The following is a 27,992-nucleotide window of genomic DNA, read 5'->3' on the forward strand; positions in this document are numbered from 1 at the left end:
GTATTCCAACACCCACAGTGAGCCTGGCACAGAGCCCGGAAACTCCACCCCCAGGGCATCTGCCGCCCTCTCCTGGCCTGCAGAAGCATTGTAGTTATATGCACAAACATAAACACATAGGCACATAATTAAAAATAAAAATCAAATCTGAAAAAGAAAGAAAAATAAGTAAACGTTTTTTTTTTTTTTTCTCTAACCAAGCTAAGAAACAACTAAGGGGGATAGATGAAGAAAAATGGAAATATAGAGATTAAAGAATTTTTATTCATCTAACAAATATTTGTTAGCATCTAATAATACCGGGCCTTGTTGTTGAGGCTAGAGACAGAACAGAGAACCAGAGAAATAAAAGCTCCTGCCCTTACTAGAACTTATATTTTAGGAGGAAAAAGAAACAAAATAAAGTGATAATGATGCAGCATGTTCACTAGTAAACATTAATGGAGGAAAGTAGGGTAAGGATCATTGGTAAGTATCCAAGGTCACATCTGAGTAAAGATCTAGACAAGATGAGAAGAATCTGGGGAAGAGGATGGGAGGTGGGGACTTGGAGACAGTGATGCTTGGAGATGACTAGAGGGATCTGAAGGAGAAGACAGAGGCCCAGAGACCATGAGAGGGACCTGGAGGAAACAATAGGGCTTGGAGTTAGAAGGGCAACCTGGAGTCTCCCAGGACTCGGGAGGCAGAGACAGGCAGATCTGTGTGAGTTTGAGGTCAGCCTGGGCTACACAGAGAAACCCTGGAGAGAGAGGCTGATGAGAGGGATCTGGAGGAGATGGTGGGGGGGGGTGAGAGAGAGAGATCTGGAGATGAGTTAATGAGAGGGATCTGGAGGAGATGATGGCGGGGCTGATGAGAGGGATCTGGAGATGATGAGAGGGACTTGCAGCTTCCCGGAACTCTGGAGACAGAGGCCTTATATAGGGAGTAGACTCCCAAAGGAGGCAGTGGGGATCGGGGAGGGGATTTCTCAGAGGTGAGGGGAGCGGGTTGAGGAAGGCTAGTGGGTTACTGTAAGGACTTGAAAGAGAGCTTTCTTCCTGCTTTGTAGCTACAAGGGACTTAAAAAAAAAAAAAAAAAAAACTCAGACCCAGAAGTGGGAATCCAGGGGACTTCCTGCCAGCCCTGGGAATCTAGCTGCAGAGAGATGCACACACAGAACTCACTGCTGGATTGAGCAGCACCACGATGTGAGATTTCAGCCTTTGATGAGTGAAAAGAAGTGTGAAAATTGGCTAATAAAAACAGATGATGTTTCCCTTGGTTTTTTCCTCCAAATAAGGAGGAAGCCAGGAAATCAGAGGCTTTTCCTCCAAGGAAATTAGAAATCGAGCTGAAGATTCTTTGTTGAGACTTTTAGTTGAAGTCATTGAATGTGAATTTTTAAATGACACTTTGGACATCAGATAAGAATTCATTGTTCTGCTGTTTTGTTGTTTAAGAAAACTGGGCTCGGGTGTGGGATTTGCCTGTGTTTAATTTGCACTTGAAAAGTGTGTTCTGAACCTGCCAGGGTTCTGCTATTTGCCAATTCCTGGCAACTTGGTCTCACCCCAGCTGAACAGGAACCCAAACAGCCAGATTCTAGTGACTGAGCCAAATGCAGACTAACTCTGCCTCCTGGAACAGTAGAGCTATCGCCAGACAGGAGGCAGCCAGCCAGGTCTGCTCCACTGTCGAGCAGACTTCCCCAGCATACTGGATACTGTAGAGCTGAAACAACGTTGGCTGAATGTGCAAGCAGAACCTGGCCAGGAGGAAACACAGGCCCAGAACCTTCCAGAATGTGTTTCACATGATTGTGTTTGGGCTGTTCCGAGGGACAGAAAGGACTCCCTGCTCAGCACTCTCTCTCCACTTACTGCCCAGTGACTGCTTTCTCAGCTCCTGGCCTACATTAAAGCTTTGTAGGTTTTGTTTTTTAAATGGGCTCTGTGCCAAGTGGTCCAAAGCACCTTGAGGCCAAAACTTTCCAGGAGACCCCTCCTCCCCAGTCCCCACAGGCCCCTCCTCCCCAGTCCCCACATCCCTGAATTATTCCTAGGTGCTAAACCAGGAAGGCTGGAAGATCCCTGAAATAGGAGTTTCCCAAGTAGCTATAATTGCATGCTTGAAAATTCAAAGACCGGGTCTTGAGACAAGTTTCTACATCTACCAGGTGCAAAGCTAGACAGCAACTGAGAAATGCCCGCTGGGCCCAGAGCTAATAGTATTGTCATGACAGGAAGTTGGAAGGTGTAACTTTACTCTGAACCTTCATTAGCTATAGACGAGAAGGTACCATGTGATAGTGTTGGCAGTGAGCCATGATGGGGTTAAGTTAGGATGAGGGAACATTCAATTATATGAACATCTTGTGTTGGCTTTATTACTGGTGGGTTAAGGATGAGGACGTCTGCAGTGACCAGACTGAGACCTCTGCTCTGTGTTTCTAGAATGTGGATCCTCAGAGAATGAATTCAGAGATGATGCAAAGACAAGGGTTAGGGAGAAGTTTCAGGAAGTACACACTCAGGAGGGCAGGTCACATCTGGGAAATGCGTACAGAGTGACACAGGTTTAGTCTTTGAGGAGATTTGACAAGGAGCAATTTGTCATGTCTGGATGTAAGGTAGAAGTTCGGTCATGATGTCACCAGTTTCTTTAATGATAAAGCCAGGTTTATTGATACTATGTGGTTTACGATCCTAAGTTTTTGTTTTAAAACTATCTTTTTTTTTTAATTTTAATTTTAAATCCCTTCTTGTAGCTTGACTAGTTCCTATTTCAATTTTGCCTACAGCTGTTAACTTCATTTCCTGCCCCCTCAAATAGCTCTCATAATTCAATCTTTCATCTCCGAGATATTTGAAATTGCTATTAGATTCTCTTCATGGTCTCTATCCATTCTCATAAAATAAATCACACAACTACAATGTACTTTTTAGACTTAATCAAGTCTATTTTTTTCTCTCTGCCACCCAATCTCCTTGTAGTTTTGCCTGCCTGCCATGCTAAAAAGGAGCAAAGCCAGAGTGGTGGTTAGCACTCTTGGGTGCTATTGGGCTGTGGTAGTTTGAATTTAATTTATCCCGTAATTTCACTGGAGTAGCACTATTAGGAGGTGTGGCTTTGCTGGAGTGGGGATGGCCTTGTTGGAGGAAGCCTGCCACTGTAGGGGTGGGCTTTGAGGTTTCCTGTGTTCAGGATAGCGCCCAGTGTCTCAGTTGCCTTCTGGTCAAGATGTAGCCAGCACCATGTCTGCATGTATGTTGCCATGCTCCCTGCCATGGTGACAATGGACTAAACTTCTGAAACTGTAAGCGAGCCACCCCAACTCTGTTTTTCTTGTAAGAGTTGTGGTCATGGTGTCTCTTCATATCAATAGAAACCATACCTAAGACATGGACTGAAGTTTGTTTTGTTTGAGCCAAGGTCTCATTGCGTAGCCCTGGATGGCCTGGAACTCACTATATGGACTAGGCTTGCCTTCAACTCAGATATCTGCCTGCCTCTGCCTCCTGGATGCTGGGATCAAATGTGTATGCCGCTATGTCCAGCTTCGGCTACTAAGTACCAATCAAAAATGTCACCGCCTACACACACACACACACACACACACACACACACACACACACACACATACACACCAACACAGACTTAGCTGCAAGCAGCTATAATAGCTAGCTCAGGCTATATGAAGCCCCGTGCTGACTAGGATGTTCGATTTTCTTTTGTTGCTGTTTTGTCAATTTGATTTAGGAATGAGGGCCTCTCAGTTGAAGAATTGCCTCACTCAAACTGGCCCATGGGCATGTGGTTTTAAGCGAGAATCTCCATCACCCTCTAGATTTATACACTTGAATGATGGGGCCTGAGTTAATGGAACCACTTGGAGGGATGAGGAGGTGTGAGCTTGTTGGAGACCAGTGTTATTGGAGGCCGGCTTTGAGATTGCCCTGCTAAGCCCAGTGTCTCTTCCTCTCTGTCTGGAACTTGTGGATCAGATGTGAGCTCTCATCTACTGCTCCAAAGCTCTGCCTGCTTGTCACTCACTCCCTGCCACGATGATCATGGAATAACCCTCTGTAACTGTAAGCGAGTCCCCTAACTAAATGGTTTCTTTAAAAAGTTTCCATGGTCACGGTATCCACTCACAGCAGTGGATCAGTAACTAAGACAACATATCTGTGGAGCATCTTCTTGATTAACTATCAGTGTGGAAGGGCCCAGCCCACTATATAGGTCATTCTAGCTTGTACAAGAAAGCAAGGTGGAAAGGCCATGAAGAACAAACCGGTAGGCAGTGCTCCTCTGTGGTCTCTGCTTTGGTTTCTGCCTTGGCTTTCCCCAATGGTGGACTATACACTACGTGCCAAATAAACCCTTTCCTCCAAATGTCCAGTGGTTTTTCACAGTGACAGAAACCTAACTAGGACATGCCCTATCTCAAAGAAGAAAAAGAAGACATCTCCACAATGAGTCAGACAGAAAAGGCTTGCATAGTAATAGTAGTCCACACCCACAAAGTGATTTCATCTATACCAGAGTGGGTCTGGTTTATCTCAAGGGAATGTCAAGGATGCCAGGTACATTCCTGGCTCTGACAGCTGTCTGTGGGGGCTCCAGTCCTCACATTCCACCTTCCAGGCTGATGGGTTTGTGTGCTTGAAGCATACTGCAAAACAATACAGGGCAACAGCCCAGGCCTGCTAAGGGCCATCATGAAGGCTGCAGCTCCAGACGGCAGCAAGGTCAACCTAGACAGTGCTGTGGAACTCCCTCCTCCTGGAACCTTTGCAGACCATTTTAACCACAGTCATTGGTCTGGGTTCTAGTCCGTCTGGCACAGTGGGAGAGGGGTGCCTGCCTGTTACATGTGGTCCAGAGGACTGGGAGGTAATAAAGCAACTGGAGAAAACTCCCTTGGTGAGAAAGACAGCGAATGTCTATGACGGTACCCTACAAACCTGAGTCTTGGTTTTTATGTGTTGGGACATGGCACCTGCTGCTTCAAAGTAGACGTGGTTCTGTATTTTTTTTTCAGATGGCAGTGAGATTCCAACCTCAACGCTGATGGACACTTTGCTAATGCAAGATTTTAAGCTCGCCATTAACAAAGTAGTGTATGATGTTCAGTGTCACAAGAAAGGTAAGCAACGGCCCTCCAGCCATCTTAACTTTTCTTTAATGGGGGCTTTACAGAGAGCAAAGAAACTTAGCTTTGCTTTGAGAAAAGTTGCCTGACATATTACAGAATGGCCATCTCCTCCTACCAGAAGCAGGAGGGTGATTTCCCCTGATTTTTACCATGGTAACAGGGCAGAGCTCTCAAAGGCATGGGCATGACACCTGAACCCCCTGGGGTTTCCAGATCTCAAGTGTTTCACGTAAAGGGCCTCCCACAAATTTTCAAGGACAAGCAGGCAAGTTGTGATTCTCAGCCATTCTCCTCAACATTGAAAGCCACAGTTTGCCCTGCGAGCTCAGTCTCCCATCCAGAACTGACCCTGCTTAGTTCCCAAGACAGACCAAACTGCAAACAGTCAAGGTAGTATGGCTGCAGACTGTGCTCAGTCCTTACAGCTCTCAGGAGAGTTGCTGTCACCTTGTTTCCCTTTACATTTGCTTTAAGAAGCAACGGGGACTTTCGGGCTCACGTGTCAAACTCTGAAGAGTTTGCTTTTCATTTCAAACTGTAGTTGATCAATCATAAATGGAAAATCAGAAACCCAAAACTTTTCGGATGTTGGTATGGAAAATTCCACACTGGAGTCCTTGTGATGGGCTGAAGTCAGAGTGCGGATGCGTGGAGGGTGGCCGTGTACCAAGAGAGTGTTTGCATGATAAATGTACACACTATCATATGATAAAATCACCTTCAGTCTATGTATACAAGGTATATATGAAATGTGAATGTTGTGTTTATCTGGGTCCCATCCCCATCCCACCACGCAGAATCCAAAATCTGAAACATATGCAGAGTCTGAAATACGTATCTGATCCCAAGCGTTCGGGATAGAGATGTTCAGCTAGAAACATTTTCATCATGAGCGATAAGCTTCTGCCATTTCCATCTTCACACCCCACATGTTGCTTCTGTCCCTTGTGTCATCTCCATATGGCATTCCCAGCACGGAGACATTGTGCCTTTTGTAGCATAGCGTCCCACAGTTCTTAGGGACTCTCGTAGCTCTCTCCCATCTCTCCTTTCTCTGTTTTTCAGTCTTAGGGCTTTCTTTAGGCGGCTCTTCAGGCTCACAGATTCTTGCCTCCCCAGTGTCATTGCTGACGGGAGCCTATGGGAGAGTTTCCCCTGGGGTGTGGTGGATTTTATTTCTAGAGTTCCTTTGGTTTTTTCTTAGAGTTTCCATCTCTCTATTCACTCTATGTTGTTGAATGCTACTCACCTTATCCATTAGCACAGTGGTCCTCAGCCTTCCTAATGCTGTTCTCCTTTAATACAGTTCTTCATGCTGTGCTGACCCCCAGTCATACGGTTATTTTCATTGCTACTTCAGAACCATAATTTTGCCGCTGCTTCAAATTGTAAATATCTGTGTCTTCCCATGAAAGTGTCGTTGGACTCCCAAGTCGAGGACCACTGGATTAGAGGCTTTATGACATTAATCATTTTAAAAAAATAATACTCTAGTTGAGCTTTGTCATCTTGAAACAAACTAGGGTCATCAGGGAAGAGGGAACCTCAATTGAGAAAATCCCTCCGTAAGACTGCAAGACTGCCCTATAGGCAAATTTGTGGGGTACTTTTTTACTTTTTTGGATTAATGATTGATGTGGAAGGGTGCATTCCATTGTGGGTGATGCCACCCTGAGCTGGAGGTTCTGGATTGTTTTAAGAAAGCAATCTGAAGTGCAGGCAGCCGTCCTGAAGACCAGCCTGGTGCAGGCTGACCAACTCAGCTGCCATCCAGCACTTCGAGTAGGTCTACCCTAACATCTACTTCATCTAGGAGCTGCTGGAGCACCCTTCCCATCTAATTTAGGGTTTGCCTAAAGACCAGGTGAATAAATTTCAAGACATATATCAATAACCTAAAACCAAGATCTATAATGAGCAATAGTATTAGGTTATTTATTTGAGATCTAGTCTTTTAATGTAGTACTCAATTATAAACTATCCTCTTAGAACTTATAGTCAACATTCTGGGAAGCAGTATTTTCCTTTTGTTTTAGAACAAACATTTCCATTTCCTTCCTGATTCTTTCCCAATGACCCACTTATTCAAAAGTCTCTTGTTCACTCTACAGGTTTGTACCGTGTGTTGTTCTATTGATTTCTAGTGTTTTTTCTTCTAGAAATTCTACTAGAAATTATAAACATTATGATCGGATAAGATGAAAGAAATTCTTTTTTACTTTTTTGTATTTGTTAAGTCTTGCTCTTTATAATATGTGGTCTGCTTTTGGAAAAATTCCATGGGCTAGGAAAAAAAAAACCCTTAGGTTTTAGATAGATTGTTCTACAGATGTCTGTCAAGCTTATTTGCTCTTTGGTACAGTTTAAAATTTGTTGATTTTCTAATCTGATGGATTACATATAAATTCCAAACACCCATATATATGTGTGTGTATATATGCACATATATATGATGTAATATGTATACAATACATACATAACATTTTGCAATATATACTTTTTGAGGCAGGTTTTTATTCTATAGCCAATAATGGAGCTATATAATGTGGTAGAATATTATTTTAAGGTGTGTGACTTTTGTTTATGCTGCATTTGTTTAACTCTGTGAAGCTGTGATTCTTTGCCTGTCTAAAACACCTGATGGTCCTAATAAAGAGCTGAACAGCCAATAGCAAGGCAGGAACAAGTCAGGCAGGGCTGGCAGGCAGAGAGAATAAACAGAAGGAGAAGCAAGGGAGGAGGAACACGGAGTTAACAAGGAGAAGTGGATGTCAGGGCCACCCAGACAGCACAGAGTAAGAAGGAAAGTAAGATACACAGAAGAAAGAAAGGTAAAAGCCCAGAGGGAAAAGGTAGATGGGTTAATTTAAGAAAAGCTGGCTAGCAACAAGCCAAGCTAAGGTTGGGCATTAATAAATAATAAGACTCCATGGGTGATTTATTTGGGAACTGGGTGATGGGCATCCCCAGATTCAAATGAGCAAAAACAATGCACAACAGTATAACCTGACCTGGCCTTGAAGTCGTGGCAATCCTACCCCATTAGCCGTCCAAACGGTGGGCTCATAGGCATGATATGAGCTGCCAAGCCCAGCTAGGATTATCTACTAAAGAGAATAAGGTAACAAAGCCACTTGTGATCGTTGGATCTGGACATATCCATCCCTTTTTGTCCAGTAGTGTTTATGAAACTGGGTGTGTCAGTGTTCAAGACACACGGATTTGTAATTATTGTCTTTTTGATGGACCATCTCCTTTATTGCGTAGTGATTTCCTTTATCCACCCTGATTTTGGATTGAGATTTTTTGTCTTAGTTCACATTCGATGGTGGGGATTGCTCTTTTGCCCTCTCATTCCCGCTCAGTGCAACTTGGCGCCTGTGACGGTTCTTGGACAGCAAACGGGTGTTGTTTAGTCAGTCCGGTTGTGACTACATACACACCAACAGGTATCTTCCTTAAAGCAACAGGAAAGCCACAATATAAAAGGAGGCAAGACAATCTGACCTCCAAAGTTGAACTTTAACTCTGCTGTCTGGTAACTTATCACTAGAGGTTGACTGTATGAGACTGAGGATCGCCCAAACCCTGGTGCACTCAACCGGAACAGCATGGGAGGCCCAGGCCAGAGCTCAGATGACGCCAGCCACAGCTCAGACCTTCCTAATACTGCCGCCCTTTGTGGCAATCCCTAACCATAACATCGTTTATTTTTTGCTACTTCATAATTGTAATTTTGCTACTGTTATAAACTGTAATGTAAATGTCAGTGTTTCTTGACAGTGTTAGAGTCATTTGACCCTGTGAAAGAGTCATTTGACCCCTGAAGGGGTCACAACCCACAGGTTGAGAAGCCCTGGTCTAGACTCCCCGGGAGAAGAGTCATGTAGTAAATGTCTATGTCTCTCTCCCCTTTTCTCAGAGAAGCCAAGTGAAGAGCACACGATTGAGATGGAAAATGTGAAATCCTTGGTTCACAGACTATTCACAGTCTTGCATGTAGAGGAATTTCACAAGAGAAGAGAGCGCCAGCTGATGGCAAAGATTGACCACCTTAAGGAAGAGCTGCAGCCCCTGGAGCAGGTGGGAGGGCTTCTCAGTGCTATCCGTTTGGACGGTATGCCTCTTATCAGTGAGCATAGGGGCAGGCACAGGAGCACCTGGGCGTTGTGCGTAGGCTCACTGTCTCCTTTACTCTGGAAAATGACCGGTGGGTGGCCTGTGAGTCCACATCAGGGACAGAGCCTGATGATGATCTGACTCCAGAGCTGATGTCTCTGGACATCAGCCGCGAGTCTCCGAGAAAAGCAGACTGATGAGGATTCTGTAGAACGGGATGCTACATCACAGTCCCAGCTGTGCCTAAGAGAACTGTGAGTGGGAAGTTTTAACATCGACGCTTATCTATTTTCTCCAAATCATGGAGAAAACAAAACAACTTTTTTTTTGATGGGTAGGCATAGGGCAGTCTAAGGGGGAAACCTGTATTCTATAAGCTATAATTCCACTTATAATAAAAAAAAATGGTTAGCTAATGTTCATGTAGGAACACAACGTTTCTAGAAATGTAGTCATTATTTTCATGGGTATTAAAAGAATGGTAAACACTTTTTGTAGTTTTATTTTTCTGGATTATTTATCCACATTTTGCTTTTCAAAAAACTGGTATGGTGGTGGGTGTGTTTAAACCCAGCATGTGGAAGGCAGAAGAGGCAAATCTGTATGAATTTTAAACCAGCCTGGTCTACACAGCAAGGTCCAGGCAAGACAGGGCTCCTTCTACATAACAAGAAATGAAGCAGGACAGAGGGGACCTCGAGGACAGGTGTGCACACGCTGTGTCTGTGACAGCAGGGACCTCTAGAGGACTCGTGTGCGTGCACTGTGTCTGTGAGATGGATTCCCAGAGCGGGGATCAGAGAAAACAGGCTCTGCTTTCAGAACAGGACTGCTAGGCTTCTCATTATAAACATAATTGTGTTTAGGGGATTTTGTTTGTTCCCCCTCCTCTGCCCCCCTCCACAACCCCCAGGCTGGGCTTTAATTCACAGAGAGTCTCCTGCCTCTGCCTCCTGAGTGCAGGGATTAAAGGAGTATGACACTGTGCTGGCTAGTGTGTTTGAGTAGGTATTACCTTTACAATAATAATAATAATAATAATAATAATAATAATAATAATAAAAAGATTAACAAGCTGAATTAGAAATAAGCAGTTAATACATACTTCAGAATTTTATTATTCTATGTGCCTGACCTATTCAAAATAATGCAAAATGTTTTTGTTTGCCCCTTAAGCTGGCAAACTTGCAAACTGAATGATTTTCCCTTCCTCCAGGTCAAAGCTAGAATAGAAGCTCAGTCAGAAGCCAAAACCAGCGGACTACTCTGGGCTGGCTTAGCTCTGCTCTCTGTTCAGGGAGGGGCACTGGCCTGGCTCACTTGGTGGGTGTACTCCTGGGATATCATGGAACCGGTCACATTCTTCCTTACGTTTGCAAATTCCATGGTCTTTTTTGCATACTTCATCATAACTCGTCAGGTGAGTAGTTAGGGAAGTCAGAACACCTGTCCAAAGACTTCCTCCTCTAAGCCAAGCATCATCTTGGTTAGGGTTTCTACTGCTGTGATAAAACACCATGACCACAGGTACCTTGGGGGAGGAATGGGTTTATTTCTCAGCCCACTGAGGGAAGCTAAGGCAGGAAGTCAAATTGGTCAGGAACCTGGAGGCAGGAGCTGGCTCAGAGACCATGGAGGAATGCTGCTCACTGCTTGCTTAGCCTGCTTCTAGACCACCCAGGTCCACCAGCCCAGGGGTGGCACTGCCCAAAATGAGCCTGGCCCTCCCATATCGCTGATTAAGAAATGCCCTGCAGGCTTGCCTACAGCCTGGTCTAGCTTCTCAATTGAGATTCCCTCCTCTCAGATGACTGCACATATCAAATTGACAAAAAACTAGCCTGCACAAGCAACAATCAATAAAACTCTTTCATGGTCTGAGTATTCTGCAGCTAGAAATTTTGTTTTGTTTTTCTTTTCTACAAGGATGGATGGCGGCTTTATCAAAGCGAAAATGTTAATTCCCACAGATGAATTAGTGTAAACACGTGATGTTGCGTGTTCTCTGTGCCCTCGTTAATCAATGACATTGAACGGCACCACAAAAGCTAGCGATAGCCAGTAACTAGCTTGTCACAAAGTGGCTTTGCCAAATCTTCCTGCTTCCCCTCTTTCGCAATGTGAATATTTTCTCTCCGCAGTTTGCTCCTAAGAGGAGCAGCTACTCCCAACCCCAGCTGCTTCCATCTCCCCACTTGGCCTTGCTGGTGCTGAGTTAGTATCTACATTCCAGCTGCGCTGTCTCCTCCCTCTCTCTCTCTAGAGCTACACTTACTCGTCTGTTTGGAGCAGGCAGTATCTCCAGTTCTTCCACAAGAAATCGCAGCAACAGTGTTTTGATGTGGAACGATACAACAAGTTAAAGGAGGACCTTGATGAGGTATTGCATTGCAAGGACATCACTGAGCTGCTTTTGTCTGGGGGACAGGGAAATGCATGCAATTGTTGGCTCACTTTTCACAGGTCAGTAAATGTTGGCCTGAGATTTTCATGGATTGTTTAGCAAAAGGTTGGGGTGGATTTTAAGTAGGTGAACAGGCCAGGCAGTGATGGTGTACACCTTTAAACCTTTAATCCCAGTACTTGGGAAGAAGAGGTAGGTGGATCTCTGTGAGTTTGAGGCCAGCCTGGTCTACAAAGTGAGTTCTAGGGCAGCCAGGACTACACAGAGAAACCCTGCCTTTAAAAAAAAAAAAAAAAAAAAACCAAGGATATGAACTGAAAAACCAAACCAAACCCATGACGAAAAGGATCACCCAGCAGTTTCTTTACAGAGCACCGGGATGAGGTCAAACGAAGCCATAAACTCATCTTTTAAAAGTGAGTCACAAGGCTGGGCTCGGTAGCACACACCTTTGATGTGTCCCAGTACTGGGGACGGGCAGGTACATCTTTGTGAGTCGAAGCCGACCTCGTCTACATACTCAGGACAGCCAGATGTACACAGCGTGACCCTTTCTCAAAACACAAACCAAAACAACAACCAAACAAACAAAACCATCAAAAAAGTATTCAAACAAGGCATTTACCTCACTAATTTAAATGTTTTCTTATCCCAAGGAGAGGTTAACATTTGTACAGTTCCTCTCAAACATAATGCTGATAGCATTTCTTTTCTCTGATCTCAAGTTGTTTTTTATTATTTTTCTTTCTTTCTTTCTTCCTTTTTTTTTTTTTTTTTTAATTGTTTTACTTTTTTCTTCGTCACAGGCTACACAATCCCTGGAGAAAGTACGCCACTCCCTCCATTTCCAAATTCCAGGAGAAGAACTCAGCCAGAAGAATTAGTCTCAGGTTCTTAAACATTACGGGGCTATGTGCCAATTTTGTAACTTACCAACTGGGCATTTTTTTTAAAGGTCATGTTCATTTCCATTTGATTGTTTCAGACACTGTTTGGCTAATAAATTTGTGTGGAACAGAAGCATCCTTTGACATTCTCACTCGAGATGCTTGGTTGGTTGGTAGGTCTGTGTGGATTGACTGACGTTACAAATGGCCCGTGTGCCCTGGCAAAGCTGGTGGTACCCAAACCCCTCCCCTGCTGGCCCCACGTGGAGGTAAAATGATGAGCATACTGTCATTCATTCACTCTGGTCCTTAGGTTCAACTGGAATCACCTTGTTTTATTTCTTGAGACAGATTTTCACACTGCCTCATATTCTAAGCAATCCTCCTGCCTAAGTTTCCTGGGTGCTATAATCACAAGTATGATCCACTATATTACTCAACAATTGTATGACTGTACTATTTTATCAAGGGTACAAACGACCACTGCAGCTGGAGCAAGGCATCTATCTCATCCAGCCATGGTATTTCAAGTTGCACTGAGACGAGGCACCTCCTCTTCCATTAAGGATGGATGAGGCAATGGCTATCCAGTAGGAGGAAAGCAGGCAACAGGGTCAGAGGCGGCACCTGCTCTCACTTTAGGAGTCCCACAAGACCAAGCTACACAACTGTAACAATATGCAGAGGGTCGTCCAATGCAAGCTCTCTGCTTGTCAGTTCAGTTTCTGTGAGGAAATCATTGCTTTTATACCAGCAACTTACGTGTTTCTGTTCCCAAAGCCCCAGATATAACTAATCAGCTTAACCAGCAGGTTATTAACCAAATATTATTGTTCAAAATGTGTGTCACAAGAAATGAACCTTAAAAAGTAAAATTAGTTCTCTTTTTAATGAGTCTGCTCGTTTTAAGTTACTGCAGAATCACATTTTGGCAGATGTTTTGCCTACGGTGGCTAGAAGTTACTGTATGTATGCCAGTACACCAGAGTGGCCAGGCATCACCGTGTGTGTGGGCCTAGAGTGGCTCAGTGTCACTACATGTGGATATATACACAGTGGCTTAGAGTCATTGCATGTGTGCTTCCAGTGGCTTGGTGTCACACGCTTGCCTAGTGACTCTGTCACTGCTTGTTTGACCGTATGGCTAGGTGTCACTGCACGTGTGCTTATATTAGGTAGGTGACAGGCATGTGTGCTTATATTGTTTGTGTCACTGTGTGTGTGCCTAGGTATTACGAGTCTATCTACAGAGGTTAAGTGTCTGCCACTGCGGCGTGTGTCTATAGTGCCTATGTGTCACTGTGTGTGTGCCTAGGTATTACGAGTCTATCTACAGAGGTTAAGTGTCTGCCACTGCGGCGTGTGTCTATAGTGCCTATGTGTCACTGTGTGTGTGCCTAGGTATTACGAGTCTATCTACAGAGGTTAAGTGTCTGCCACTGCGGCGTGTGTCTATAGTGCCTATGTGTCACTGTGTGTGTGCCTAGGTATTACGAGTCTATCTACAGAGGTTAAGTGTCTGCCACTGCGGTGTATGTCTATAGTGCCTATGTGTCACTGTGTGTGTGCCTAGGTATTACGAGTCTATCTACAGAGGTTAAGTGTCTGCCACTGCGGTGTATGTCTATAGTGCCTATGTGTCACTGTATACTATATTTAATCCTCAGAGTGCCACAAAATAATTCCTTAAGGTTTGTTTATTTTTTTCCAAAATGGGGATTAAATTCATACACAAAATACCTTAATAAGATAATAAACAGATATATGACCAAGTAAGATAGTTGTCACTATAAATTACGTAAGCTATGAGTTTTAGACTTTTTATTAAATGAAAACAATCCCATTCTGAGTTTCAAAAATCTTTAAAAACATTATCCAATCAACTTGTATAAATGTAAGGCAAACTGGCTGGTGTTTTGGGTAACTTTGCAGTTTACCACAAGTGTAACAAATGATAGTAGACATCACACATAGTCATTTCCTGAGGATTTCTTTTAGCCCCTTCAGCATCTCCAACATGATTAAAAACGAACAAAGAAGCAGCACTTTTCCCACGGCATCTTAAACCTTGAACCATTACGTTGCTGGGCCAAAGGCTTCAACCAATTGGCAGCTGGATAAGACGGAGGTGTGTGTAGACAAGACCAACGACCCTACTTGCTAGATTTGGGACAGAAGTGCAGCTTTTTGGTCAGCATGGAGGCAAAGCAGGGAACCTGCTTCTTGCCAATCGCACCTGGGTCTTTGCAGAAGTCCACGCGGCGCTGAGACACCTTCCTGTTCACCAGTGTGAGCAGCTCCGTGAACTCTAAGGAGCTGCCGTACCTCGCCAGCATCTCACACAAATCCTGGATGTACCACGAGCCGTTCACAGTCTCTCGGTGAGAGTAATACCCTAAAAGAAGATTGGGGGGGGGGGCTTCACTTCCTTGTGCTTCAAGGTGACTAAAAGGACACTTTTATAACTAATAATACAGTTACAGATGTGAAAAGTTCTCGAAAGTCCTTGGGAAAGAATAAAGGTCTGCTGCTCATCATGTGTTCACAGTTTTATCTAGTGCTTAATCTCATGTAGGAAAACTTGTTAATTCTATGTTTTTACACGCATAGAATTAATGAAATTTCCTCTACTCTCCAAAAAAAAAAAAAAAAGAGAGAGAGAGAAGAAAAGAAAAAAGAAAACTAGAATAAGGTAACAGCCAGTGATACTGCAAGGCCAGAAAGTAAACAAAAACCATTCAGTTCACACAGTTCACAAACAAGGAAATTAGCAAAATGTTTTTCAACAATGTTTCCCACAAATCTATCAAAATAGCACTGCTACTTTATCACCAAATGACAGCAAGCTGCTAATACCCAATATAATTATACAGCTCTGCTGCTGATGTTATTATTATAACACAATTGTATGGGAATGTTGTTATTCTGTGTGGTATTTTACATCTCATTTATCAGAAAGGATTTCTTCAACATGACTAGGTCTGTGACTTTTTCCACAGAGCGTGGTGATTTAACCGCGAAAGACCCGATCCATTTCTAAGGTGACACAGGCTTGGGCCAAGGGTGCATACAGGTCACAGGCTTCTATGCATCACTCTCACTCACCTTCGGCCACGGAGTAACACATGAGGAAGTCCGCCCCGGCGGGCAGCGTGTACACAGAGGCAGCATCCACCTGTGTTACGTTGTTCGCCGTATCTGTCTGGTGATCCACCACGTCCAGAGGAACCACTGGAACGTCGTGCTGGTTGCCCCGGCAGGCCTGAAAAATGGAGGGAAGAATACTTTTCTCTGCCAGCTGTTTTGTTCCCAATCTTTGTTGTTGATTTTTTATTCATTTTACATTCCAACCACAGTTCTCCCTCCCACCCCCTCCTCCCCCAAAAGCACATGCCCCCATCTACTCCTTCCAAAGGGTAAGGTTTCCCATGGGGAGTCAACAAAGCCTGGACCATTAAATTGAGGCAGGAACCAGAACCCCCCACCCCTACCCCCGCATCAAGGCTGGGCACAGCATCCATAGGGAATGGGCTCTGCCAAGCTAGCTTGTGCACCAGGGATAGATCCTGGTCCCACTGCCAGGGGCCTCACAGACAGACCAGGCTATACAACTGTGTTCCACATGTAGAATACGGAGTTCGGTCCCAGGCTGGCTCCACAGCTGTCAGTCTAGAGTCTGTGAGTTTCCACCAGCTTTAATCCAGCATACCCTCCAATAGTAACAGTAGCCACATAAGCAAGTCAAACACAATGAGATGCAAAGCTAACACAGCTGCTTCCCTGGTAACATTTCCTTTTAGACAGTGTTTACAACCTTGTCCCTCAATAAACACCAAACTATGTGGAATGATACATCCTTCTTTTTAAAAATGGTCATGCTAACCTAAACGTGTACATTCAATCAGATAATTACGTCTGTACGGTGTTTTCCCAGTCCAGTTTCAGCCATAATTTGTCAATAGTTGAAACAGCATTGTCTGACTCAAAAAGATATCTATCCACAAGCCTTTACCTGTTCACAATGAATTTTTCAATGTTTAAGAATTAAGTTTCTAGGGCAGTGGCACTTGCCTTTAATCCCAGCACTCAGGAGGCAAAGGCAGGTGGATCTCTGAGTGAGTTGAAGGCCAGCCTGGTCTACAGAGTGGGTTCCAGGACAGCTAGAGCTGCCCAGAGAAACCCTGTCTTGAACAAACAAACAAATTAAGTTTGTAGTGAATGTTCATATGTGAGTGCAGGTGCCCCCAGGGTTCAGAGGAGGATGCTGGGATCCCTGCACCCTGGGAACTTAGTTGCTCTGCAAGAACAGCAGGAAGCATCATTAACCATAGCTGAGTCCTCCTTCCCTCCCTCCTCAGCCTATTCCCACTTTAAAGTGCATTCTAAATTTATAAGTACTCTGATTCAGAAGTTAGCATTAAATTCTTCTATTTTCTGGTTTGAGGACCTCATGTTTGCTAGGCAAGTGGTCTGCCATGCAGCTAAATTCTACTCTTCTACGTGACAGGCTAAACTGTGTTCCACCCTGAAAAACATAGTTGAAGTCTCTAGTACCAAATAATATTTCTCATGCTCTAAATGTTTGCATTTTATTTCTGAAACTATCTGGCAGCTTGCCAGTGAGCTTGGGGAAGTAAAGAAGGGGTGAGGCAGGGGAGGGTTAGCCTGCTTATCCCTGTATTACTTCCACTGGCTTGCAGGCACTCCAGCTCCCACAGACCCAAGCCCAGGCTGCCTTGCATGGTTCTGTGAAGAAATCAGCTCTTCCCTTCCAGTGGAGCATCCCCCACATCCCTTCCAGTGGAGCATCCCCCACATCCCTTCCAGTGGAGCATCCCCCACATCCCTTCCAGCGGAGCATCCCCCACATCCCTTCCAGTGGAGCATCCCCCACATCCCTTCCAGCGGAGCATCCCCCACATCCCTTTCAGTGGAGCATCTCCCACATCCCTTCCAGTGGAGCATCCCCCACACCCAGCCCAGTCACACAGAGGCATACTGGTGATTATCTGTCATATCAAACGTTAATAAAAACACTCTTGATTTTTTTGTTTTGTTTTGTTTTTTTCTTTAATTTAGACAGGGTCTCACTATGTAGCTCTGACTGTCCTGGAACTTTCTCTGTAGACCAGATTGGCCACAAACTCAGAAATCCACCTGTCTTTGCACTAGGGACTAAAGGTGTATGCCAATACCTCTTGGCTCAAAACACTTTTATAATAAATGTTAATGGTTCAAAATACAACTCTATTAGACCAAAACACTCAAAAAGAGCCTTTCCAATTAGTGGGGAAATTTATTTTAGAAATTGACTTTTTAACCTTTATGATAAATTGCATTTTATAATTAAAATAATGATATGATCGGTCTTACCTGAATGATAAATATCTTGGGTTTTCCAACCAAGCTCTGACACTTGTCTCCTTTGAACAAGCCAGTCAAGGTCTGGATTTCAATTTTGGCGTCATATGCATAAATGTGGTTGCCTTCACCATGGCTCAGGAAGACACACAGGAAGCAATCAGCATCTACATGGCTTGAGGTCGACACTACAGATGCCCCCAAAATACGTGCAGAGGTGAAAATAAGAGTATATTATCCACATGTGGAACTTCAAGTTATGGGTATTTAAAAAAATATGTTCCTACAAAACATCAGGAGAGGGACCTACTTTTTTTTTTTTTTTTAAATAAATACAAGCTTCCTGTAATAAAAACACATCTTGATACTTTCTTCTTATTTTTTCTTAAGATTGGGCCTCATTCTATAGCCAGGCTGGCCCTAAACTTTCTTTCTAAATTTTGGTTTTTTGAGACAGGACTGACATTCTTGCCTATGAAGACTGGCCTTAAATATCCAATAATCCTCCTCCCTCAGCCTCCTGGCACTGGGATTACAGATGTGTGTCCTACCATGGCTGGCTTAAAAACTAATTACTAAAGTTTAAAGCAATTTCACACCAGCCAGGTGTGGTGGTACAGGTCTTTAATATCAGCACTGGGGAGGCAGAGGCAGGTGGACTTCTGTGAACCGGAGGCCAGCCTTGTCTAAAAAGTGAGTTCCAGGGCAGCTAGGACTATTTATTTATTATATAGAGAAACCCTGTCTTGAAAAGCTGATATCAAATACAGAAAAATGATTTAGGAAAAAATGGGGAGGCTCCTTTAAGATCCAAATTACTTAAAGATAAAACAAAAACATCACTGACCAATATCTCCAAGGATCACAGATACAGAAATTCTCAGTAAAATGCTTGTAAGATGAATTCAGCAACACATTAAAAGAAACATACACCATGACCAAGCTAGCTTAACTGAGGGATTATAATGATGGCTCATCATATTCAAATAGACTCAAAACCACAAAGTACATCATTGCTTTGAGAGATGAAGAAAAAGATGTTGACAAAGTTCAACCTCCTTTCCTGCTGGAAGCTCCGAAGAAACCAGGAACACAATGCAACACCACCCAGGCTACTAGTGATAGACCTAACAGCAACTCCGCACTATAGGAAAAGCAAAGCATTTCCTCAAAGGACAAAAGAACACATGTTCCTACCACTTTTACTCAACATGGTGCTTTTAAGTTTTAACCAGGGCAGTAAGGCAAGAGAAAAAAAAATAAATAAAAATAAGGGGGAAGACTGAAAGCACTCATGGAGCAGAGTGCCACACGCAATGGCCGGCACAGGCTTGGTAGCCAGGGAGGAGGTGGTGGATGCCTTGCTTTACTTTGACCAAGGCACCCGGCGAGCAGGAAGCGGAAGCGGCTGCGGCCCTGGTGGAGGAGGAAACGGGCAGATAGCGACCTACCAAGAACTACCTGAGCTACCTGACAGCCTGGGATTATTCTGCCTTTGAAACTGACATAATGAGAAATGAATTTGAAAGGCTGGCTGCTCGACAACCAATTGAATTACTCAGCATGAAATGATATAAACTTCCAGCCGCTTCCTCGGGTCAGAAAAATGACATTACTTCATGGCAAGAGTGCATAAACAGCTGGGTGGTGGTAGCACACGCCTTTAATCCCAGCACCCAGGAGGCAGAGGCAGGCAGATCTCTGTGAGTTTGAAACCAGCCTGGTCTACAAGAGCTGGTTCCAGGACAGCCTCTAAAACCACAGAGAAACCCTGTCTTGAAAAACCAAAAAAGAAACAAAACAAAACAAAACAAAAAGAGCGTGTAAACAATTCCATGGCCCAGTTAGAGCATCAGGCAGTGCAAATTGAGAATCTGGGGCTGGTGTCACAGCAGGGGTGTAATGCCTGGAAAGTATATAATAAAACCTCATTCATGCACCTGAACATGCACAGGAGCTGCTTCAGCAGTTAAGGAAACACATTCAAGATTTAAACTGGCAGGGAAAGAACATGCAGCTCTCAGCTGGAGGGAGGGAGAAGGAACTGGGATGGACATGTAAAATAAAAAAATTAAAAAAAAAATTGAGAGAAATGGAGTCAAATTAGGTATCCCTGGTGAGTAAGAACTACGAGACAGAAAGGACCATTGTGCGGCTGGTCAAATCAAGGGGCAACACGGGGAGGCAGACAAGGAAAACATCCGCCAAGACTTCTGACCTTGGGCAGAAGGGAAGAGAAACCTCAGGCCCCTGGACTTTGTCAGAGCAGCTGGGTATGTGTTGAGAGACAGTGGAGTGTACACTGTTGTGTTGCTTTATGTGTGTGTGTTAGCAAAATGAAGACTTTCAACATGTTGCTATTTTTGTAGCTATAAAAGTCTGAGTTTTCAAAGTGAGTATGACTTTAGAATAATCTTGTCATATTTTGTAGCAGACGTTCTTTTTTTTGAAAGCTTCAAATTTTGTTAAGACTCCCAACAGGTTCAGGAGGATGGGACCTTTGAGTTTGTGTTTTTGTTGAATTAAAATATAGTTCTAAGCAAAATAAAAAAGAAATACGGGAAAGATAGAAGTAAATTATAAATTATCCCTATTTTTAGATGGTGCAATCCTATATTTAAGACACGGAATGGCTGGAGAGATGGCTCATCAGGTAGGAACACGGGCTGTTCTCGGTTCAGTTAACCAGCAAGTACATGGCAGCTCACAAGCATCTGTCATTCTAGTTCCAGGGACTCTGATGCTCTCTTTGGCCTCTGAAGGCACCAGGCACAAACGTGGCACCCTTACATACATGTAGGCACAACACATAAATTTTTTAAATTAAATAAACACTAAATACTCCACCATAAAATTTAGATCCTACAAACACTTACAATAAACAGCAGAATACAACAATCAGAGGCTTCCTTCTATGCTGTATATTGAGGGAAAAAAGCAGACTAGAATCCCATTTACAATAACCTAAAAAAGGAAATACACTAAGAAGGTGAAAGACAGACCTCTACGCTCACGGATTGACAATATTAAGAAAAGGTCTATAATGCAAGAGCTATCTACAGGTTTTCATGATAATTCTTTACAGAATTACAAAGCATCCCAAGTTGAATACCGAAGCATGAGGGGACCAAACAAGCCAAGGCAACACTGAGCAAGCAGAACAAAGCTGGGTTATTGCTACACTTGACTTCAAGTTATACTCCAGAAGTTAGTAACAAACCAATATGATGCCAGCAAACATTTGACCAATTGGATCGAGGACCCAGAAATAAACCCATATAGCTCCAGAGGCCAAGTTTTTGACAAAGGTATCAAAACACACATGAGAAAAAAAGACAATCTCTTTGACAAATTGTTCTGGGAAAACTGGACACATATTAAGAGAAGTAACTTTAAGACTTGAAACTACTAGAAACATCTCAAGATATAGGCCTAGCAGAATGAAGAGATGGTTCACAAGTAAAGGTACTCATGCACAAGCCTGAGGAAATCCCAGAATCCACATGGTAGAAGAAGAAACCCCATCCCAAAAGCTATCCTCTGACATCCATCCACAAGGGTGCTATGACATGCGAGCGCACACACACACAATAATAAATGAATAAAAAAGGTAAAAAGATACAGGCATAGGCAAAGATGTAGCACAGGAAATACTTCCAAGAATTAACAAATGGGGTTACATGAAACTAAGTGAACTTTACAGCAAAAGAAACAATTACCAGAATGAGGATACAGACTACAGAATGAGAAGAAATCTTTGTTGGCTACACATCTTAAAGGATTAGGTTCGTATCTAGATTATACAAACAATGAAGGGGAAAAACTTGCTAGAAAACCAAATAATACGATCAAAAATTGATCAATGAAACAGAGATACTTCTCCAAATAGGAAGTACCAGTAGCTCGATGATAGAATGACCATCAACCTCAGCCGTCAGAGAGATGCAAGTCAAAAATGCCCAGAGTTCATTACCCCAGTCAGAATGGCTCTCAAAACAAAACGAAACTGATCTGGTGAGGATGGGAAGTAAGCTGGGGAGGAAGGAGCCCTTGTACCTGCTAGTCAGAGTATAAGCGAGCCCAGCCACCATGGAAACCAACAGGGAGCTTCCTCTGAAAACAAAACACTGCTACCAGCAGTACCACTCCTGGGATCACACCCAAGGGCACCCAGGACAGCACGTGAGTGACAGAGATGCCTGCTCAAGTTTGCAGTACTACTCACAAAAGACAAACTACAGCGTCAAGTTAGTTGTCCTTCAACTCTTAATAGAGAAAATATGCTACATACACACAACGGAGTTTTATTCAGCCATGAAGAGAAAATGCAGGAAAATGCATCGAATGGGAAACCATCCCCACTAAGCAACGGGGCAGACCCAGAAAGAGAGGAATCAGTCTCTCGTGACCCCTGACGGTGCTATCTTCGGCTTCACACTTCTCTCACCGGGGTCACCTGACATACTCCTATGGCATGAAAATAGAAGGCAGACTATTTGGGAAGAAATGGGGGGCTAATTGGGGGGAGATGAGGGAACAGACAACAGACGGTAAAGAGGGAACACCGTCAAAACACATGCTCCAAAAATGGAGTATGAATGTCACCACGAAGCCTGCTTTACACGGTCACTCTGTGGTGATTGACAAATTCTTTTTAAAAGACCCACGTGACTTCAGCAAGGCACTGAAAGTTTCTTTGAATGATCAGACTTTCCTGCAGCAGCCCGAAAACACCCAGAAACTGCAACTCTACAGCTACCCCTGTGGCTGCACCTCTAACAGCCATGCCTCTCAGAGAGCCTCTAGGAGCATTAAGATGCGGGGGGTGGGGGGGTGGGGGGGGTGGGGGGTGGGGGGGGTGTTCTCCAAAGCTTATGAGCAAAGCAGAAAACCTAGTTAACAGCCAGTTTCAATGATAATTGTTTAATTAAAGGAAAGTGCTGGAGAAAGTGATTATGCAAATAGCAATAATAGCCCATTAGCAACTGCTTTGAAATAGAATGAAGTACGGATTGACTCTTTAGTTGCATTATAATTAGAATACGTACTTCATAGTGATGCAACGGTTTAAAGACATAGGAAAATAAACACCATGAAGCAAAGAACAGCTAGGGCAAGGCTAAGTAAGCAAGCCTACTCTGAAAGACCCAGCGTCTGAAGAATTTGCATTTCAGATGTCCACCATCAAACAAGTCATTTCCTTCAACTCTGGAGTAATAATAACAAAACATAAATATATAACTGGAAGCATGCTAACATAAATCTTTGGAGGGGCATACTACTTTGTCAGAGCTCTAGTTCCGATGGGGAGTGTAAACAGAGACAGGACCAACACCTCTAACCTGGTGAAACAAGTAGCAGTTTTTCTTGCTGCATAGTGAATTCCTCAACCCCATCAGAGATCTTAAATTGCAAGACTACCTACCCTCATGAATTTTGAGCAGGAGTTCTTGGGCTTTGAGATCGTTAAAGCATTTCACTTCAAATCCTAGCTCTGAAAACCTGGTGATACAATAAACTTGAAATTAGCTGGTGGGCATTTCCAGGCCATCCAACATCCTTCCTTTCTGAGGAATTTCATGCCTATTTTTATGATATATAAAAAACAATGGTAATTCCTCTTGAAAGGGCTCAACAGTGCTAAGAGCCAACTCAATGACGACTATTACCATCTACTGCGCATCGTTAGTGGCAAGGATAAACCTAGTGCAACAGAATGGGGTGAAGAAGACAGCTCACTCAAGTTCTCAAGGGAGGCTCAGTTTTTTTTTTTGGGGGGGGGGTTCCTGTTTGTGACCAGGGATTGGATCTGGGGCCTCATGAATGCTAAGCACATGCTGGGTCTAAGTAAAGCTCTTGATCTGCCATCAGTGCTAAATTGTGATTAGTTGTCATTTAAGTGTATCATCTTGACAGAGAAAACTACCTTCGAGTCAGGTTGTCCCTGTCTGCACTGGTGCCCCGCCTCTCTGGGAGTGTCAAGTGCCAGAAGAACCTCTCATGATTGAAGATTAGGGCGATTCCTCTCCTCTTGTGGTCCATCTTGTACTGTTCTGCTGGATCAAAGACTTCCCTACTAACGAAGAGTAAAACAAACAACTCATGTTAAATAATGAGCCCACTAAGCCCAAGGTCAAGGTCTAGATGAGAGCTTACTGCTTCTACAGAGCTGGGTACTGGGAGACTATCAGTGAAGAAAGTTGATTGCTGGTTAACAACACTGTGTCCCATCTTCAGCCCTCCATCCCAGGCCTTTGGCAGTAATGTTTCCTCCTGCTTTCGAGGATCCAGTGACACAGGACAACAGCCAGGCCCAGGGCCAAGTTCTAGTAGTAAACCCCCATCCTACCAAAGATGATATCATTTGAACATCACTCCAGGTCCTTTGGCAACAAGATGTACCTTCTAACCCATTGGTTCTCAATCTTCCTAATGCTGCTACCCTTCAATACAGTTCCTCATGTTGTAATGACACCCCAATCATGAAGTTTTCTTCATTACTACTTCATAACTATAATTTGCTTCTATTATGAATAATAATGTAAATATCTGTGTTTTTCCAATGGTCTTAGGTGACCCCTGTGAAAGGGTCATTTGACCCCCGGAGGGACTGTGACCCACAGGTTGAGAAGTACTGTTCTAACCATACCTACACACCCATCTCCTCAGATGCTAAAGAATAAAAGTAGCAACTGCACTCTTACTTTCCTTTCTGTAAGATGGTTGGGACCAAGAAAGGAAAAGGCTTTCATTAGATAAGAACACACTCTTACCTTTTGTAGAAGCCATCTGTTTCTGTCATGTTTTCCTTTACCTACTAGGAAAACAAAGTTGATGTTTGTTAACTTTATTTTATTGAGACAAGAATTCATTACATAGCCCAGGGAGGCCTGGGATTTTCTATGTAAACTTGGCTGTCCTCTAACTCAGCCTTTGCCTCGGGGCTGGGATTAAAGGTGTGCACCACCACACCCTGCTTGTTAATGTTACTTTTAACTTAAAGTATAGTGATATCCTCTGGCCCTCCCAAACTCTAATCTAAGATTCCTGGAAATGAAGGGAAGCCATCTGCTGCTCTTGCCTGCAAAATAACAAATCATAAGCCAAAATGGAGAAAACACCCAAACACATCTGCCTTGAGTTAAACAATTCTGTGGTTAAGGTGTTCGAAGGAAATACAGATGCTTTGTTATACACAAAAATGCTTTTGCCAAGAGAGAGAAGCTGAGTGATATAGAACTAAATCCTGTCTGTGGTTAATGCCTCTAGAACATGGAATACACTTAAGCGGAAGACAGCAAGGCTTGCAAAGGCTCAAATTTTGGTCTACTGAATGACTCATCTCTGCTGAAAACACTACTTGTACTCACTACCGAGTACACAATCACCACCACTCTCGGAACGACCCTTCAGCGCATCCTTGCCTTCTCTGGAGAGCACTGTGTGACAGAACTTTCGGTGCTGAGCCAATGTTCAATGTATGCTATGTCACGGGTTGGTCATTGGCCACTGCTGGCTACTGAGCACCTGAGACGCATGTAGCAGGTACAACAGGAGCTCAACCTTTATTTATTTTTAACAAGACAGGGTCTCACTTTGTTCAGGAAGGCCTGACACTCACGGGCTCAACGCATTGTTTCTCCTGGCTCAGCTAAAAGTGCAGGCTACCTGGCCCAGCTTCCAATGAAATTAAAGAGGCACATGCAGCCAACGGCCTCTGTCCTGAAAATGGATCAATAATCCGTTATCATCTGATTAATTAACAGGTTAAAGGGAGGCAAGAGTTAAGAACAAAGAGGAAAGCGAACAGGAGACACCTTTCGGCAGAGGTCCCTGAGGCAGTGTGGATGATTCCCATCCCCCCCCCCATCCTTAGATAGTCTCCCTCATGTCACTAAAAACCACTACCATCCTGGCAGTGAGCGTGAGTGAGTGGGGAAGTGCCTCGTGTCCCTTTTAGCCTATCTCTCTTGGAGTTTGCCCAGGTCACACTATTTCTCAATGAAGAGTCCAGTAGGGCATTTCCTTATCCAATAGGTAAGGGCTAAGTGGGGTTCCTCAATGTGCCTCGGAATTCCAGATGTGAGTGCTAGCATGTAGACTCCTGGTTCTCCGTCCTCAATGAGAATCCGGGACGGGGCTGGCAGTCTGCCTTTGTAACAAGGTAAATTTTATACTGAAGTTGAAGAATCCACAGACATCCCTTTACCTCAGGCTCCTCTCCCAAGGTTTCCTTCAGGGTATCTGCCCGTGGCCCAAGCTATCACAGGAACCAGGTAATCCCTAGGCTATCCACTGCTCTGAGACCAAGGCATAAGAGCTTCACTCCTGCCACACCAGAGCTGCACACAGCCTGTCCTCATCTTTTAGCCAACAATACTATAGAAAAACTGAATTAAATTACAATGAAACAAATAAAACAATGCCAGAAGTCAACAACTGTCCTCATCCCAAGGCTCTCTAGACTGGGCGGAAGGTGGCTGCTCTGGTCATGGAGAAGGTGGAGGTGGATTTGCTGGCCGTTGCCCCCTATTGCTTTACTTCCACTGAATGCCTCACCTAAGTTCAAAGTATCCTGGAGGATACTGGAGTATCCTGGAGGTTGTGACAAAATGCCAGTCACAACCTGAGGTGTCCCTAAGGGTAAAAGGCCTGGAGAGCAACTCTGCTCTTCCTATTCAAGGACAAGCTTCAGTTTGAGTTGCTTCTCATACATCCCTCAGTAACTTCAGGGACTACAGACTTAATTTTAAGTTGCTCAAGAAAATCTATTACAATTGACACTCAGTTTCAAGACTGTCTGTTACGAGTAGTTTTTCAGGCAGCCTGGAGACACCGCCACACCAGCCCCAAATAATGAACAGAGACCCTGTATTTGATATAAATGCTGTTGGCCAGTTACTTGTTTCTTATTGGCTAGCTCTTTCTTAAATATTCACTCATTTCTATTAACCTAAGTACTTCCACATGATCTCATCTCAACGGAAAGAGGGACCAACACTCTGTTCTCTCTCTACATGCTGACTCCTCCCTACCACTTCCTGGAATCCTCCTTGTCTCCTATCTTGCTCCTATAGTCCTGCCTATCTTGCTTTCTTATTGGCCCACAGTGCTTTATCCATTAACCAATAAGAGAAACATATTAACAGAATGACATCTATCAGCTGTCAGATCCACAACCCCAGTGAGGGCTTGTTTAATGTAAAGAGGGAATCTATTAGTAAACATTTTAAACATGTAGTCACTTTGTATTTGCATGGTAGGCACATGCCATGGCACTGTGGAAATTAGATGGCAACTTGCAGGGCAGGCTTCCTCCTTCCATAATATGGCTCCAGGTCCTCAGGCTTTGTGGCAAGTGTCTTTACCTGCTAACCCTCAGACAGTTTTAACATAGACTAAGCACAGCCCTTAGTGGAGAGAAGAGGATGTGTAGGAAAATTACAACAGACAACCAGGACATCTGTCCGAGTCAAGGTTTCTATTGCTGCCATGAAACACCATGACCAAAAGGCAAGTTGGAAAGGAAAGTGTTTATTTGGTTTCCACTTCCACATAGCTGTTCATTATTGAAGGAAGGCGACAGGAACTCAAAATAGGGCAGGAACTTGGAGGCAGGAACTGATGCAGAGGCCATGGAGGGGTGCTGCTTACTGGCTTGCTCAGTCTGCTTTCTTATAGCACCCAGGACCATCAGCCCAGGGGTGACATCACCCACAATGGAGAGGGCCCTCCAACACTGATAACTAATTAAGAAAATGCTCTACAGGCTTGTCTACAGCTTGATCTACAAGGCGATGGTTCTCAACCTTCCTAATGCTTCGATCCTGTAATATATACAGTTCCTCATGTTGTAATGACCCCCAACTATAAAATTATGTTTGTTGCCATTTCATAACTTTAATTTTGCTACTGTATGAATCGTAATGTAGCTATCGGATACTCAACCCCAAAGAGATTAAAAACCCACAGATTAAAGACCACAGTTTTAGAGCCATTGAGGCTCCCTCCTCTCAGATGACTTTAGTTTGTGTCAAGTTGACGTAAAACTACCCAGGACAAGGTGCAGGCTTCTCA

The 27,992-nt window shown here is 43.8% G+C and overlaps 2 protein-coding genes and 1 pseudogene across 2 annotated transcripts in view; 2 read left to right on the plus strand and 1 right to left on the minus strand.

Moving 5' to 3' along the window:
• The window catches only part of Mcub (mitochondrial calcium uniporter dominant negative subunit beta), a 54,962-nt gene extending 42,308 nt beyond the window's left edge, over positions 1-12,654 (plus strand). The window contains 5 exon segments of the mRNA XM_051185511.1: positions 5,031-5,135; positions 9,067-9,227; positions 10,480-10,683; positions 11,527-11,643; positions 12,474-12,654. Of these exon segments, the coding sequence (XP_051041468.1) occupies positions 5,031-5,135; positions 9,067-9,227; positions 10,480-10,683; positions 11,527-11,643; positions 12,474-12,551 (665 nt within the window). The 3' untranslated portion in view covers positions 12,552-12,654.
• A 1,706-nt stretch (positions 12,655-14,360) lies between these two features.
• Casp6 (caspase 6) lies at positions 14,361-24,809 on the minus strand. Its single transcript, XM_051185512.1, has 6 exons — positions 24,689-24,809; positions 23,842-23,988; positions 23,341-23,417; positions 17,928-18,103; positions 15,660-15,816; positions 14,361-14,949 (listed from the first exon to the last, which is right to left on the minus strand). The coding sequence occupies exons 1-6, from the start codon at positions 24,715-24,717 to the stop codon at positions 14,708-14,710; spliced, it is 828 nt and encodes a 275-aa protein (XP_051041469.1). The 5' UTR covers positions 24,718-24,809; the 3' UTR covers positions 14,361-14,707.
• On the plus strand, positions 19,232-20,177 carry LOC127223038 (pre-mRNA-splicing factor SPF27-like; annotated as a pseudogene).
• Positions 24,810-27,992: the final 3,183 nt, after the last annotated feature.

This window comes from Phodopus roborovskii, unplaced genomic scaffold, assembly GCF_943737965.1.
Source record: "Phodopus roborovskii unplaced genomic scaffold, PHOROB, whole genome shotgun sequence".
Classification (NCBI taxonomy): domain Eukaryota; kingdom Metazoa; phylum Chordata; class Mammalia; order Rodentia; family Cricetidae; genus Phodopus; species Phodopus roborovskii.

Bases quoted from the DNA above. Each gene is read 5' to 3' on its own strand.
- Casp6 (XM_051185512.1), bottom strand. From the start codon at position 24,717: ATGACAGAAACAGATGGCTTCTACAAAAG. The intron at 23,418-23,841 runs GTAGTTTTCTCT...TTGTATCACCAG, and splicing joins AGGGACAACCTGACTCGAAG to GTTTTCAGAGCTAGGATTTG. The intron at 15,817-17,927 runs GTAAGACCGATC...TCCATTTTTCAG, and splicing joins CCAAGATATTTATCATTCAG to GCCTGCCGGGGCAACCAGCA.